Source organism: Phalacrocorax aristotelis, chromosome 1 (genome assembly GCF_949628215.1).
Source record: "Phalacrocorax aristotelis chromosome 1, bGulAri2.1, whole genome shotgun sequence".
Lineage (NCBI taxonomy): Eukaryota > Metazoa > Chordata > Aves > Suliformes > Phalacrocoracidae > Phalacrocorax > Phalacrocorax aristotelis.
In genome coordinates, this window is record NC_134276.1 from 107,815,737 (window position 1) to 107,832,072 (window position 16,336).

Here is a 16,336-nt window from a genome sequence, read left to right on the forward strand (position 1 = left end):
AATTAGGTTCTTAAAGGACAACATGCATATTAATATTAGATAAATCAGTTTTGATAGACTTTCCTACCATTGCCAATGCTTTCCAGATTTTTCTCCAAATCAAGAATTATGTTGATCTAGTTTTCCTATGCTCAGTCCAATTTCTAAAGGAAAAGGATCTGAAATATTCTAGAAAACTAAGGTCTATCAGGAGATTCTGAATCTGTTTAACTGGCTATCAGCATGTGAGTGAAAAGGACAGTTCAGGACAGAGGTTTCAGAAATTTGATGCAGAAATCTAGCACTGGAATACAATAGAGAATCAAGTTTGCTTCCTCCAGAAAAAATAATTGTTCCCTGTTTGCATATCAATGATGAAATTCTCTTACAGAGACCAGGGGCCTTTTCCACCTACTACTTTACACCCTCTCATTGTCAGCAAATAAAAAATCAAGAGTATTTTCTATTGCCAAGATTTTATAGCCTAATAAGACAAAATAAAAAGACAGTGAAAGGGAAGAAAACCAACTACAAACCCACAACACAGAAGGGAGGTAAATAAGCCAATATTCTTCATATTCCTCACTATGAGTTAGTTCCTTATATAGGAACAAAACAGAAGCTTCCTCACTTAGGATCCAGTATCCAGTACACCAGCCTGTAAAGCTTTAATAAAATCTTTAAAAAGATATTTAATGAATGGTTTAAAAGTCAGTTGCCTCAGGGGCTGGCAAACCAAAGGAAAATCTTTCAGTAGGCTCTGATCAGGAGACAGAGATAAGTGTCTCTCCAAGACACTTAGCCTGTGTACGTACTGTAATATTTATAAAATATTGAAATCTCCCCACAATTGTAAACAGAGATATCCACAAACTCAAAATTTATCCATTCTTTCTTAACAATATGAAACATTAATGCTGGTTGTCTTACAACAAGGCCATTTAGGATACCAGATTTCAGACAACTCTTAATAATTTTGACCAGATAAGACACATATTGTAAAAAATTACTTCAAAGACAATAAATAATCAGAATATTCAACCTTAGTTTGAATTCAGTATCAGTTCTTTAGTTTGGGCTCTGAACATTTTGTTTTTCTTTTTCCTTCTCTTCACTAGATTTTGAATTCTAAGCCACACTAAGGAATTAACATTGCATTCTATTTATTTAAATCTACTGAGATTCAAATTGCGCAAGAGAAAAATTCAAATCCACATTTGACTTATGGCATGTTAAGATAAAGGTGTCAGTCAAAGGAAGGTAACTTTTAAAATTAATCTAACATTGTTCAAAGATTCCAAAGGAGATTAAGGATTGATGGAAATCCCTTCTATGCACATTTTGAAAATGCAGTGACCTTTTTATTCACCTGAAATAATATATGTAGATGCAAATTATTTGCATCTAAAATAGAAATGTTCACTGGTATGAGGAGTTTGAGATACTTTATACCTCAGGATCAATGCATATCTTTCTTAAAACTGAAGGCATATACAGCGTATGGATATTTCAATTTTTACAAATGTGATATAGTAAGAGCTCCCAAACAACATGGCTATACCATGTTAATGACATTGATATCATCAAAAACCACATATGGACATTAAAAGCAGTTCCATTTTCAAAAAGTATTACATTTTTAAAATCACATAAAACACACTTGAAACTTATTCAGTGAAACATTCCTATACCCTAGGGGTGTCTAAAGCCATGCCTTCTTCTGAATCTCATGAAAATGGAGAGTTAGGGTTAGAATCTATTTTTACAGATGGGGCAAATTTTATGTTTGTATCAGTATTGCTGATATGTATTGGATTTTTATTTATTGCATAACTGCGTATGTTTTCACCTGATGCATTCATGTGCAAAAGTTGCTGTGAGGTTTTTCCTTGTATTGTTTTTGAGATATGGACTCATTGCTTCATCTTTGTTTCCCCTCAAACAAGAAGAAATCATATCAATACGGTATTTTAGTAACTTTTTACATTTATCTCACTTTCTGGTAACCTGAGCGCAACTGAATTTGTGTAGGTTCATTCACTTATTAATACTGAATCTAGCTTTAGAAGTTAGAACAGAAATGGGCAGAAAATGCTCTTAAAAATCAGTAAAGAAATTAAGGTTTCACAGCTTAATGGACTGTGACAAAGAATTGTCATACATTAAAACAACGTGCTCTGATGTGCAGACTTCAACTGAACTTACCTATACCAACTGATTTCAGGTGGAGGTGATCCAGTGGCTCTGCAGAACAAAGTTATTGCCTCTCCTCGATCTGCAGTGGCATTAAAGGATTTCTGTAGCACAGTAATTGCAGGGGGAACTGAAAAATAAAACATAATGTCCTATTAATGGGAAAATACATTATTTTATATGTTTCCGGAGAAATTCAAAGCACAGGGTAGGATCCTTTGCTGACTTTGGAATTTATGGTTACACTTGGGGATCAAGTTACAATAAGAAGCACTGTTACTAGTATTTCTTTACTTTTCTTAAACACAAGCTCTTTAATATTATCAGAACATAACCTTTTCTTCACTAGAATAAATTTTTGAAAAGTGTTTTGCTGCAGTTCTTCAATTTTCTTACAGAATATTTTAAAGTGACTGAAGTTATACCTAGCATGTGTAAGACACAACAGAGTTATGACTGGCACTGATTTAACTATCTCAAATGAAAATGTATCTCTAGTCCTTTTTATCTTTAATTCAACTATAAAGCTGACACACAACAATGTACTAATGCCAGACAGTGCTTTTAAAACAGGTGTCAGTATGTAGTAGTCTGGATTATGCATAGTTAATTCTTTTTACTGAACCCGTGCATATTTCCTGGGCAGGAGTATCACCAGCTTCAAAAGGTGAAATGTGACAGAACCCAATTTGATAAAGTATCTTTTTGGAAATCATGTTTCAAAAAACAGTAGTAGAGAGCAAATATTTTCTCTGTTCTTGATGGAAGAAGCTATTACTAAAAGTGTAACAGTGCACAGAGAATCTACCCGACAGAATAATTAGCACTATTATTTAAGATAGAGCAACTCACAGGCTGATATTTAATCTCTGTTCATACAGTAATTTTAAGACAGCTGTCCTAAATCTGTTTCCATTAACTGTCAAGCAAATTAATATAAACAATCCCAGCAGATTGGAAGGAAGAGGATAGGTGGAAAATAAGGAAAGTCAGGGAAAGCGAGAGGAAAGGGAAAAGAAGATTAGACTTTCACAAAATATAGGTCTCTGCTAGCAAGAACATCCTGTCATCAAAGTGACTCAGAGTTATCCTTTTTAGCTTTAACTTTCACTAGAGAAAAGAAGAAGAAACGGGCAACCCAGATGAATTTGCTTTTAGCTTCCCATTGCACTTCCACAGATTCTTCTCACAAACTGTTGAGAATCAACTTCTGTTGCTTTACACCAAATTTTTAGCTTTAGTATTCTACTTCAGAAGCCTTTTCAGCTTCTGAATCTTAAATATATCAAGTTATTAAAAAAATGTACTAGAATTATCAACGATAAGTAACTGAATGTTACATACTTCTCACACTTTGTAATGGTGTGCTGAAAATTAAGTGTTCAACAGATCGCTTCATTCCTATCTGAAACTGCATGGGCCATTACTCAGTATACAAAACGCTTCTGTTGTGCAACATCTTCCGTGAAAAAAAAATGCCACTTAGAAAATATTTCAGACATTTTGCAGTGCATTCTAACGTCTAGATCTGAAAATATCCTCAGTAACATGAGGGGATGAAACAATTCTTTGCCAAGAGTAGCAAGTTCTTCACTGCTCACAACTAAGAACTACAGGACGATGACTTGGTTTGCACATTACTTAAGCACTTCAATCTCTCAAGAGATACTGGGATGACAATGAAATGAAATGAAATATTTTTCTTCTAAAAAATAATTTTTTATTTTTCTCATCATTCTTTCTGGGAAGATAAGTGTTTAGCATTGGTTCTGTTCTTGTATGTACGTAGGATGGAACTAAAGTGTGAACAGCCAGCTATAACTAAAAACGTTTTCCAACATATATTTACTCCCTGTAAGTTGCTTTCACACTTTTTTATGTAAAGTCTGTTTCACAGAACACTTCTTTCCTACCTGAAATTGCCTGGGCTACAGACTGGATATGGAAATATCATGTCCCCAGGGCAATTAACCTCTAAATTTTTGGGCCAATAATCCAGGCAAACAGATTTTAAAGTTTCATTTGCAAATTTACTCGGCTTTCTTCTTTTTCTTAAGTTAGTAGAGAGAGGATTTGTGTTGCATTTCAGGGCTTTCACCCTCAAACTATTCAGCATGGTCTTGTAACACTAACCAGAACACTGAATATCACTTTCAGATAGTTTCTTTTACAGCGTTTAGTTTCTAAAACTATGCGCATGTGACCTGAGTAATAACCGCTGCTACGATCAGCTAGTTTGGACACTGGAATAGAAGAGAACATGCTCTGCTGTGTTCTGATGGAAATGCGATCCATTTCATCTGTTCTTCCTGTCATTTACATCTCTGCCAGATGTGAATTAGACAATGTTATGTCACCTAGCTTAGCGTCCAGATGGAGTGGAGAATGGAAGAAATATTTTCAAGATGCACACCAGTATCTTTGTTAATTCCTTTCTTCAAAATGAGATACATCTTAACATCATTATCTTTATTTATGTGCAGTTATAAGTGCCCACTGTTTAACCCCAAGACTAGACTATTTTAAATTTCCATCATGATTATAAAACAAGAAATTTCCTTCTTAATGTTAGAAATTTGTAAGAAATTAATTCTAATTGCTACTCCACTAAAAACAAAAAATAAAATTGAAATTAAAAAATGCTGAAAGACCCCTAGTTTTAGTTTCTTAAGGAAGTCGTTATTAATAAGGAAAATAATAACATTCCATCCAGGTGTCTGTTAAACATTTCCAGTCAGCATCACCTGCACACACTGCTTCATCAACTATGAAAACTTCTGCTATTCAAGTACCTAAATATGGGTACAAGCACCTACTTCAGGCAAAGAAAGAACGAATGTTTGCAGCATGTTCTTAAATCATTCAGGGAGTGGCTTTTCACCATTTTCTTTTGGCGATTGCAAGGCCTAATCCTTCATTTTATAGTAACAGTTATAGTGGTGATTAATTTTTCTTGCTTCCACATAGCACAAGAAACCATTCTATAGGCAAGTATCATTGACACGGGCAGAGATGATAGATTGCTCCTTTTTTTCTTTTCTGAATCCAATACATTCATAGGTTTTCCTTCTCACCAAAGAGCACTACAATTTTTCATTCTTTCTGGTTTTTAATATTACTCTAGAAGTCATTTTGGGCCACCTTTAATACATTCAGCTTTGTGTAGGAAAACATTTATTCTCGTGTATGATGCAGAAAACAGTTCTTTATTAATACCACTCTGCATGAGCAACCATGTCAGGGTCACTCAATTAGCAACCCCTTCTCCCAGCACTATGAACTGAAGTCTAGAGGTAAGAGTGTAGTAGCTTTCCTGTCTAGAGTCATAATATATGACCAAATATAAAGCCAAATTTGTGGATATAATCCACCAATAAAAGATGTGAAGTCAGACCATAGTTTGCAATCTGATGTTTTATGTTAAATACAGGCTCGCTCTCAGCTCAACTGGCTATAAATATTGATAGAAGTGGAAGATGTTGGGAATGTAGGTTCATATCCATGTACAGAAGTAGCAGCAGAAAAAAATCTTCTTCAGTATTTCAAATGCTATCAGATGCACTGTTGGAACTGTACATAACCAGGAGTCAAGGTAATGCAGTCCCACAATGCACAGAAAGGAAAGCAATTTGTTGGGGGTCTTCACAGTGCATAGGGTACGTACTGTTATATTTATCACAATATGTAGGTTTATCACGCATTTGCTTGCCACTGTCTGTATGCTGTCTACAAGAATCTGAAAAATTCTGCTTCAAAGATTAGTGCTTGACTACGTGGATTAAATAATACCTGTGCCTGAAGCTGCTCTTTCTCCTGAAATTAACTGAGAATTCAACTTACATAATGACTTCTGTAAACTGGGGTTTGCTGAGAAGGACCAGTCAAGGACAAAGCATTTAAAACCCAGAACCTAACAGATATGATGGAAGTAGTTTCATTGAAAAACTGACATTAAGCAGAATGTATAGATAAAAAACACCTTTTAGGAACTGTGTCCTTTCTGGACAATATATGAAGAGATGTGTTTTTTTTCAACAGGTCAACCCTGAATTTAAGAGACAGGTTGAGCTAAATGCTCCATCTTGCCTTAATCCATTCATATTCCTTCTTAGAGGCTTATTAGAAACTGATAAAATGTATAATGGCACTATTCAGATAACTAATTATATATTTTACTTCTCAGGAAAATAAAATGTTAAAATCTATATGTAATACTGTTAATCTTAATTAAATGTATCTGTAACTTTTGGGACACTTAAAATATGTTCAATGCAGTGAAGGTGAATAACTGAAAAATCAAGTGTGTTTTTTTAACAGTAAATGACAAAACACTGAAAAATACAGGATGAACTGAGCTACTCTGTATTATAATCTGAAACTCAAGTCTTGCAGTGATTGTCAATGGTCCATGAATGATTCAAAAGAATAATCCAGCTTTTACATATTTACATACACTGATATTATGAAAAGCAATGAATTCCATTTACACTGTATAGTAGATTTTTAAAAAATATTAAGCAATTGCATTTATAGGAAAACCACAGACATGACGACAATGTTAATCAGTTTAATCAGGATTTTTTAGAAGCTGATATATTTTAAAATAGGCTATGATAACCAAGTAAACCAAGAAGTCAACACAAAAACTTTTACTCCTTACCATTTACAATAACAATTATGTCCCGAAAGTCAATTTCTCCTCTGGCTTCCACTCTTCCTTCACATCTGTATACTCCTTCATCACTTTTATTGATGTTAAGAATTTGGAGATTGTTGTTTGCTAATACTGCAAATCGATCTAGAAAGGCAAGTAAGAGATTAAGTGTTGTTAGTAACACGAGGAATGCTAACTTAAATGAGTGATATTTATGTACTTTCTCTGTACAGGCAGAGTGATATTGACAAAAAATTTGTCAGTTTAAAACTAAAATGTCAGCCAGGAAAACTGGTATTTTCCCCACTCCAAAATATGCTGTTACTTCCTAAAATGTAATCTGGATCTTCCATCCATAACTTCCTACTTACTCTGAGGAGTCATGAAATATACATGAGATTTATAACTTATTGCAAAATGAGTGGAATGTTCATGAACACCTACATAGAATATAAAAGAGATTAAAAGATGTGGAAAAAAGATACATCGAGCAAATTATAATAAAATAAGTAAGAAAATGCTTCTTCATTCTCTATCTAAACCAACTGCCTTTGTGCTCACTTTATGGCACTATGCTTAACCACATCTCAGTTTACTAGCTCTCCTTTCCTCCTCCTGTTCCTTTGCTCATTCACTATTACTCAGTCAACATTATATCTCACCATAATCTAACACTTCATAGAAATGAGTACGAAGACATAATCCCACAAACCTCTCCACCTTCTGCATAGTCCAGCATAAGATGAAGTTCAATACACCTTTTGAGTAGCTTAAGTTCACTGAAAAAATCAGATTCTGAACAAGTCTGCATACACTTTGCTGCACATGCAGCAGCAAAATGATAATCCACAAGAGTAAACTGAATCTGAATTTAGCTTTTCTCTCCTTCTGTCTGAACTATTGTATTGGGTGTACATGGCAAGATGTTGGCAGCAGGAGGGCTGCAGTGGCGGCCTCTGTGAGGAGAGGCCAGGGCTGCCCTGTGCCGGGCACAGCTGGTTCCAGCTGGCTCCAGTGGAGCCTCCACAGCCACAATGGCGGCACCTCTGGGAAAATGTGTATAAGGGGCAAAAAATGCTGCAGAACAACTATGAGAGAAAGGAATGAGAAAAATATGAAAGAAGCAGCCCTGCAGGCACCAAGATGAGAGAAGACAGAAAGGGAGGAGGTACTCAAGGCAGTGGAGCAGAGATTCCCCTGCAGCCCCAGGAGAGAGCACGGTGGAGCAGATATACACAATGCAGTCTGTGGAAGACCCCAGGCTGGAGCAAGTTTATCCTGAAAAATTCCAGCCCATGGGAAAGACCCATGCTGGAGCTCTTATGGACTGCTCACAACCCCTATTCCTCATCCCACTGCTTGGGGTGAAGGAGGTAGGGGACTTGGCAATGGAAGAATGAAGTTGAGTCTGGGAAAAAGGAGGGAAGGAGGGGGGAGGTGTTGCTTTAATTTTGTCTTTGTGTTTGGCCATCCAATTCTACTTAACTGGCAATAAATTCAATTTATTTTCCCCTATTCAAATCTGTTTTGCTCCTGCTGGCAATTTGTGAGTGATCTCCCTGCCTTCATCTCCACCCATAAGCATTTTCATCTCATTTTCTCACCCTGTCTGGTTGAGAAGGGTAAGTTAGAGAGTGGGTGGGTGGGTGCGTGGAAGCTGGCCAAGGTCAACCCACCAGAACTAGTCAACATTAATGGACTCTGAGGAGAATTACTTCCTGCAGTTCACTGTATGTGGTTTTTTAAGAGCCTGTGTACTTGTTATTCACCTGTCTTTCTCGTTCTACTTGAACCAATGTCATCCCTTCCGTATTGAAGGATGATGGGATTTACTAGCATCCAGTTCAACTAGCAACCAAGTGTCATTTTTCACTTTCCTTTTTGATACTGCTAGATTTTTAAAGCATGAAAGATCTCCCATAACACAACACTGATATTCCAAAACAGTGATAACACTTGGTAGAAAAGCTTTTATGTAGTTATATAGGTAAGAGTCTATTTAAACATATGAGCATACGTATTTAGAAATAAAACAGCTTTTTATGCCATGTGGGTTCTGTTTCTTTACCAATAACTATCAGAAAATGTAAAAAGAAAATTTAATTATGCTTCACCTGATAGAGGCTTACAGGACAACAATGGTCTCAACACGTTTATGCTAATTATGTCTAGTTTATTAAAGTCATGCTTGAACATTAATGGCATTTCACACACCATCACATACAAATTATATCACTTTTTCCCTCCTATCCCCACAATTCCCAGAGATCTGTGCTTCAGATGTTTTGAAAACGTGAGATATATCCCCTCTTGAAGAACTGGCAACCTTTTTTTTTTCTGTTGTTAACCTAAATATTTAGTGTGCGAGATGAACAAGAGGACTGGAGGTCACCTTTATTTCTTTAAAATGCTGAAAAAATGAGGGTTCATTTAGTAAGAGGAAACAAGAACTGTAGGTGTTGGCTGGATATCTTTTCAACTTTCATTACATAAAAATATAATGGATACAGCAAGAGATATAAACTAGGTATAATAGAATAAAAACATTTTGGGTCTTTTTCTGCCACTAATACTGTCTGCATGTAGACAAAACTAATACACATTGTATTATAAGGAAACTTAAAACAATGGAACATGAATTGAATGTCTGATTTTCTTCAGAAATCGTTGCTCTTACATGTTTTATCCTTTAGTAGGCTTGTGAAAGAATAGTTCATGTTGCTGTAATAATGCCACGAAGTACACAATGATACTATTCTCACTCAGCAAGAATCAATTGTGCATAGGCCGTCTGGGTCAACAAATGCACTGAAATCTTGGCAGGCAGATGTTAGATCTTGATAGGCTCACATGTACCATGGAACATTAGGGAGGTTCGGAGCAGTAGAATAAACCAGTAATACAACACGATACATAGAGTCAGTGCGCACACAGATAAAGTTACTGTCCCATGGATATCATAATAAAAATTGTGTACTATACTACACAGATTACAGTTGGTGGATGTGGACAGTGACTGGGCAATACACTCCTCCAGCTCACCTCACTCAACTTCAAGTGCCTAACTTAGAACAACAGTCACACTACCTTCCCCATCAGTCAAATCAGATGTTAAGTGGTATGGACAACAAGAGGGTTTACCTATGTCTTTTCAGTGCCTCATAACCAGAGCTTGAGGAATTTTTGGTATACGTTTGCTAAATTTACTGTGTCCTAGGGTGTGTACCAAGATATGCGGTGTGTACTAAGGTTTGCGGCTCTGTTGAGAAGGACCTGTGAGTGCTAGTGGACAACAAGCTGACCTCGAGCCAGCACTGTGCCCTTGTGGCCAAGAAGGGCAATGGTGTCATGGTGTGCATTAGAAGGAGTGTGGCCAGCAGGTCGAGGGGGGTTATCCTCCCCCTCTACTCTGCCCTAGTGAGGCCACATCTGGAGTGCTGCATCCAGTTCTGGGCTCCCCAGTTTCAGAAGGACAGGGAACTGCTTGAGCAAGTCCAGCAGAGAGCTATGAAGATGATCAGGGGACTGGAGCATCTCCCTTATGAGGAAAGGCTGAAAGACTTGGGTTTGTTCAGCCTGGAGAAGAGAAGACTATGGGGGGATCTCATCAGTAGTTATAAATATCTGAAGGGTGGGTGTCAAGAGGATGGGGCCAGACTCTTCTCAGTGGTGCCCAACGACAGGCCAAGGGGCAATGGGCACAAGTTGGAACACAGGAAGTTCCACCTCAATATGAGAAAAAAACTTCTTCACTGTGTGGGTGCCAGAGCAGGGGCACAGGCTGCCCAGGGAGGGTGTGGAGTCGCCTTCCCTGGAGACGTTCAAAACCCTTCCAGACACAGCCCTGTGCCCCCTGCTCTGGGTGTGCCTGGTCAAGCAGGGGGTTGGACAAGATGATCTCCAGAGGTCCCTTCCAACCCCTGCCATTCTGTGATATGACCCGCAATGTCTAACGAAAAGGTTAGGCCCAGCTGTCCTAAGACTAGGAGATGACTAAAGAAAAAAATCAAAACTTTCAGCAAAAGTTGAAGACCAAGAGTCCTATTAAATATGTCCCTCATACAACCAAACCACAGATGATCTACAGGAGGGACTGTTTTTCAACCCAGTAATTTCTTCTTCTAGACTAAATGTAAACACAGCATGTTACCCATCTAAAGCTAATTCACTTTTGCACATCAGTTTACACAAGTGTATTTAAGAGGTCTACATTGTCTCTGCAGAGCAATAGCACCAGTTTTTCCACAACTGTAATTCTGCGCAAACTACTGACTGGAAGTGGGAACCCTAGTTTTCAGAGACTACGCTACACTGAAGAAGGAACAGAACTGGCTTGCCACAGCCTACCCAATATGATCTAGAGGGTTATCTGGTTCATCTGAAGTCTGTCTTATCTAGTCCTTCAGAATAAGAGAGCATGCTTTTCTATGGACAACACCAACCATAAGATAACATGCAGTTCCCTAGGTGGATTTTCAAAAAGTATCATATATAAATTGCTGGCTTGAAAAAAATCATGTTACATACTAAAAATACCTATGCAGGGAAAAAAGCCCAAATATAATTACATAATTGAGAATGTAAATCAATAATAAATATATCAAAGCATGCAGGAAACATGAAGGATGCACCAGTTCCCAATATTTCCTATCCAGTTCTATACAAGCTATGATTTTCTATATGCATTATAGTTACATTCCACACCTGTGGTATATTTATATAAAACAGCTAATCTGATAGTGGAATTCTGACAAGCCTTAATCATTTGAGCAGTAACATAGTAAAACATATACATTTATACAGATAGTGGGTAATTTATGTGTAGCATATTTGTATGAACAGTGGCAGCTAATATTTTTCTAAGGTTAACTCCAATCTTAAACTAATATACAAATGTCTGTACATAAAATTTCTGTATTTGCCTTAAGCACTGTAGAATGAGTTGTATTTAATGTCTTTTGAAGCCCTAGAATTGTGCAAAACCAGAGCAAGTCACGCAGGACTCCAGATAAGATCTGAATAATGAAAACAATCCCATTCATTTTTTTAGCTAGTAAAATGTCCCTAACTCCCATACAACGGAATTATGAGTCATGACAATTCAACTCTTGATAACAGAGAAATTCTTAGAATATGCCCAGAAAATTATGCTTTATGTATTACTCTGTTAAACCTTAAACATACTATGTAAGACTAGAAAGGCTTTTGGAGGCCACTGTTCAACTAGGGTTGGTCTGGGTGGTTTTTTTTGTTGTTTTTTTTTTTTTCTTTTACTGAAGAATGATGGGAAGCCACTCCCACAGTTTGTTACTCACATCTTTGTTTGCAGAACTAAAAAGATACTATAAATCTTAGAAGGATCTAGCAATGAAGCAGAGAAGGTATTGGGAGTACACAGAAGCTAATTGAGAATGAAGAGAGGCTATTTCACCTAGAGCTATTTCAGCTACAGACCTACTACACCACAAAAATCTTTAAATTTTCACTTCTGATTTTGTGCACAGGCTTTCTGGAAGAAGAAATCAGTCTTCTGTTCAACTGGATTATACAAATATAGATACTAGTAACTGTCAAGAATTGCAAAATGGAAATAGTCAAAAGTCAGTGATGTAAAAATCTTAAGAGTTGTAACACATGCAACAGAAAAATGGTCAAGAATATAACAGAAAAGCCATGAAATTAAAACAATTATATTATTTCACATCTTCCTATTATGACAGTGCGAATGCTTAAAATAGAAACTGCTTTCTAATGCCCCACAAATAAACCGTAATATACAATTCAGTTTGGATATGAAATTATTCAGTATTTTAGCTTACTGTGAACTAAAACCCAAGAAGAATAATTAGTTACTTACTATTTAATAGGCATAATTTAGAATGACAGACAAATGTGATGTTATTTAATTTAAGATTATGCAAATAGGTTACAGTATTGATCCTTTACTGGAGATTTTGAAGCTGGAAATGTAATATGAAATTGAGTCTTTTTATTTCACAAGGCGTGAAGAAAATTTCTTAATTGTAAGACTTTGTGTATACTCTTTCCACATGCATTATAAACCCACATAGACATTGCCAAAAATCACAAAGTTCACGATGTCGTATCTTGACATTATTTAAAACCTCACTTCCTCCCAAGCATGACTGGGATTTTATTTAGATAGTACTCTAGATCAGAACATAAGGAAAATATTCTGCTATTTAAATTAAAACTGGTTCTATCATTCTAACTTTTCACATTGTAAACACTGTGAAAGAAAATGGTTAAAAAGAGAAATTTATGCACTGAGATTTTAAAGTTCGAAACCTCAGAATGTATGATTTTGAAAAAGAAAGGGAATGTTGCTTTATTACCTTTGCTAATCCTACAGCAGCCAGACTGATTGGAAAAACAAATACAATGGCCATAATAAAAATTTTGAGAGATATCTTTGAAGCTGCATCCTTGAAAAAGACTTTTTGCTAAATTGCCAAATCTTGCTTTGTTTTCAAAGTTCTTAGTTTTCAAAATCTTCTACATCTCACCTACATTCACTGTTTAATTATAGCTCGCTCTCTCTCAAAATTTCAACTCTTTTTTCTAAGGGTAGAAGTTTGCTATTTCTTTTTCATGTCTATGTGTAGATGACAGAAAGGATAGGATATACTAAATAGGAAAGAAGTCTGATCTAAATTTTCTTTCATAATTGAGAGGAGTTTAAGACTGAGTCAAGAAACACCAAACAAGCTTTTTTTTCCCCAGCAACTGCTCCGCATTTGTTTCTGTGATTTTATAGGGGACTGAATGTAACATTCCATTTTATTTTGAAAAAAAAAAATTAATTAGTAAAGAACAAGAATTTTAAGTGTATACACTACAACCTTGAGTTTTAGTACACACAGAGATAAAGAGTGATGAGAAGATGGATAAGCTTTTTCATCAACAATGTTAGTTCCATTTCCAGAAAATGCGGGAAGTCTTGTTTCCCATAATGGCAAATAAGAATATTGAGACAGCCCTGAAAAAGTGGTTCACAGTTTTTGAGGGGGTAAATCACACAAACATATGACTAATTAATTGTCTCTCTATAAGCTTAGAACTTGCATGTGGGGAAGGTGAGATTCATCTTCACCTAACTTTATCAGTATAGCTGTTAGGGAATCTAGCCTAAACAGACCACCTCTGTCCCCAGCTCTTTGTAACTCAAAGGATAGCTTATACTCATACAAGTGAATTCTCACAATGATGTAAAAAGCCTATCCACCTGGAATTCTCTGAGCTAATGTGCAAGTGTACCGAAGTCAATGCAGTGTTTGCTCAGTGTCATAGCTTTGTGCGCACAGTAAAGTTTATCAGTGTGTGTGTTAAAAATGTGTTCAACTCCTACATACATGGCAACCCAGGAAGAGTTCCTGCGAAGGAATCTTTTGCGCATTTGGACCCTCATGTCACATCTAGACAAAATTTCCAGTTGGAAAAAAATGACACATGAAGGAAACCGTTGCACATGGATTCTCTATAGAACACAGAACCTGGTTAAATTCTGCTTAATCTGATGGGCTAATCAAAATCCATTCTCCACTATTATGTGATTAGTCTTCTTTTACAATAATATTTTATTATTAATTGGAATGTATAACTTAAAGAGTTACCAAAATACTAACTGTCAGCAATAGTTGTGACTTCCTCATTCCGATACAACCAGCTGACAATGGGAGCAGGTGAACTAGTAACACGGCAAACAACTTCCGCATCTTCTCCCTGCCTGAACTCTTGTGGAGATATTATGTCTCGGAAAGTGAGCTTTTCTGAAAAGGAAGAAAACAGAATATAGTAAGCGTCTTCCAGTTCACTTCGCATTGAAATCATATGTGACACAAAATCAGATAAGGACGACTATTAAGACTTCTCATTGTGATGATACAGAATTATTTCCATAATATAATTTTCCCAGATAAGACTTAAATGGTCCTGGACACATGACTTCCACTCTTCCTGTAGAAATGACTTTACAGTCATTTTGTATTATGAAAATCTTTGTTTTATTTATATAAACTAAGCATGTTTTATAAATATATTTTTCATTGGTTTCATTGGTTTTGTTCCAGAGCCCAGTTTTGAAACTCTAGTTTTTTAGAGGTCTACATATTCAGATTAACAGTCTATTTACTCCCTTGTGTGTTTCATTCCTCATGATCTTATTATGGAATTAAAACCTTTTATTTTTACTCCATCAAAACTTCCATTAAAATCACTAAAATTTGGGAAAGTCTTCTTAAAAAGGTGGAACTTCAGCCTCACTGACTGTGAAAACCATCACCTAAGTAAACATAAAATCTTGAAAGCTAGTGGGAAGCCATATAGAAAAACTTAAACTTATGTTATGTCATAAGAATTTGTAGCATTTTTTGAGGAAACAACATGAATTTTTGAGGTCTGTTGAGGCTTTCAATTATTCCAACCCCAAATAACCAAACTTGATATTTCATTTTGTTAGCAGGTTGCATAAGTTTAGTATTATTAGAATTTAGTGTTTAAAGTCCAAGACAGAATTAATCCATAATCTTATACAACATCTAATGCAGAAACCAGTCGCTTGACAAAAAATTCTGGAAAATTTTCTTGCACACAGGGGAAACAAACTGACCGATTTTCTCTAGGATCAGAAATTGCCAATTACATTTCAGAGAATGTAATGCACATGCCAATTACTTTGGAAAACCTAAGTCAGAGGTGCAGCTCCACCTCCGCCTTTTTGCATTGATACAAGTGCAGGCTCAAATAATCCACGTAGTTCCCACAGCAGAGCAAGCATACTTTTGTTATATACATTTCTTGTAGACTTTTCCAAAGTATTTCTATGAAATGTTTGAAGTATTTGACCATATGTAAGTCAAAAGAAAAACTCTCACAGACATCAGAGAGTATTGAACCAGACCCTAGGTGTAGAGTGTATCCTGCTTTTTACTAACAATACATCACAAATATGAATAAGGAAACTTTTACATGTCAGTTCCCACGAACCTTCACATTTCTTGTGTAGGTCTTTGGGTTTATCTAACCTCAGAATTACCACATGCAAACACTTCAAAAGATTTCAGCCTTGCTCAGCAGCCTGCTAATGGAGTGACTGGCAGTTTTAAGCATCCAAATGCATTCCACGAAACTTGAAATCCTTTGAACTGCCAGCTTTCAAGCCATTATCCAATCTCTTGTAAGTGCTATCACCATTTTAATGGTTGTTTTATCAATAGATTTTTTAAAATTGTATGTTTTTTGTTATCTGAGTTATATGTACCTTTCAGAAGCAGCACTTTATTATTCTACTGTATATTTTGTCTCATTGCAATTCCTTAGAGCTCAGTCCATCCACAAACAATTGTTTTATGAATATTAAAAAACTATTCTCCAGTTAAATTAGAGAATAACTCATCTGAAAGGCTGTTAGCATAAGTCCCACCCTTTTATCAACAAAGACCTTGCCTTACATCTTCACAGTGTACTTCTTTAATGTATTGCTTTCAGGCA

At 36.1% G+C, this 16,336-nt stretch overlaps 1 protein-coding gene across 2 annotated transcripts in view; it reads right to left on the reverse strand.

The window, feature by feature from the left end:
• NCAM2 (neural cell adhesion molecule 2) overlaps positions 1-16,336 on the reverse strand; it is a 307,619-nt gene that overhangs the window by 123,798 nt on the left and 167,485 nt on the right. For both annotated transcript variants that reach the window (XM_075101628.1, XM_075101635.1), the window contains 3 exons: positions 14,473-14,616; positions 6,833-6,970; positions 2,185-2,302 (listed from right to left, as the gene is read on the reverse strand). In XM_075101628.1, the coding sequence (XP_074957729.1) occupies positions 2,185-2,302; positions 6,833-6,970; positions 14,473-14,616 (400 nt within the window). The remainder of the gene's footprint in view (positions 1-2,184; positions 2,303-6,832; positions 6,971-14,472; positions 14,617-16,336) is intronic.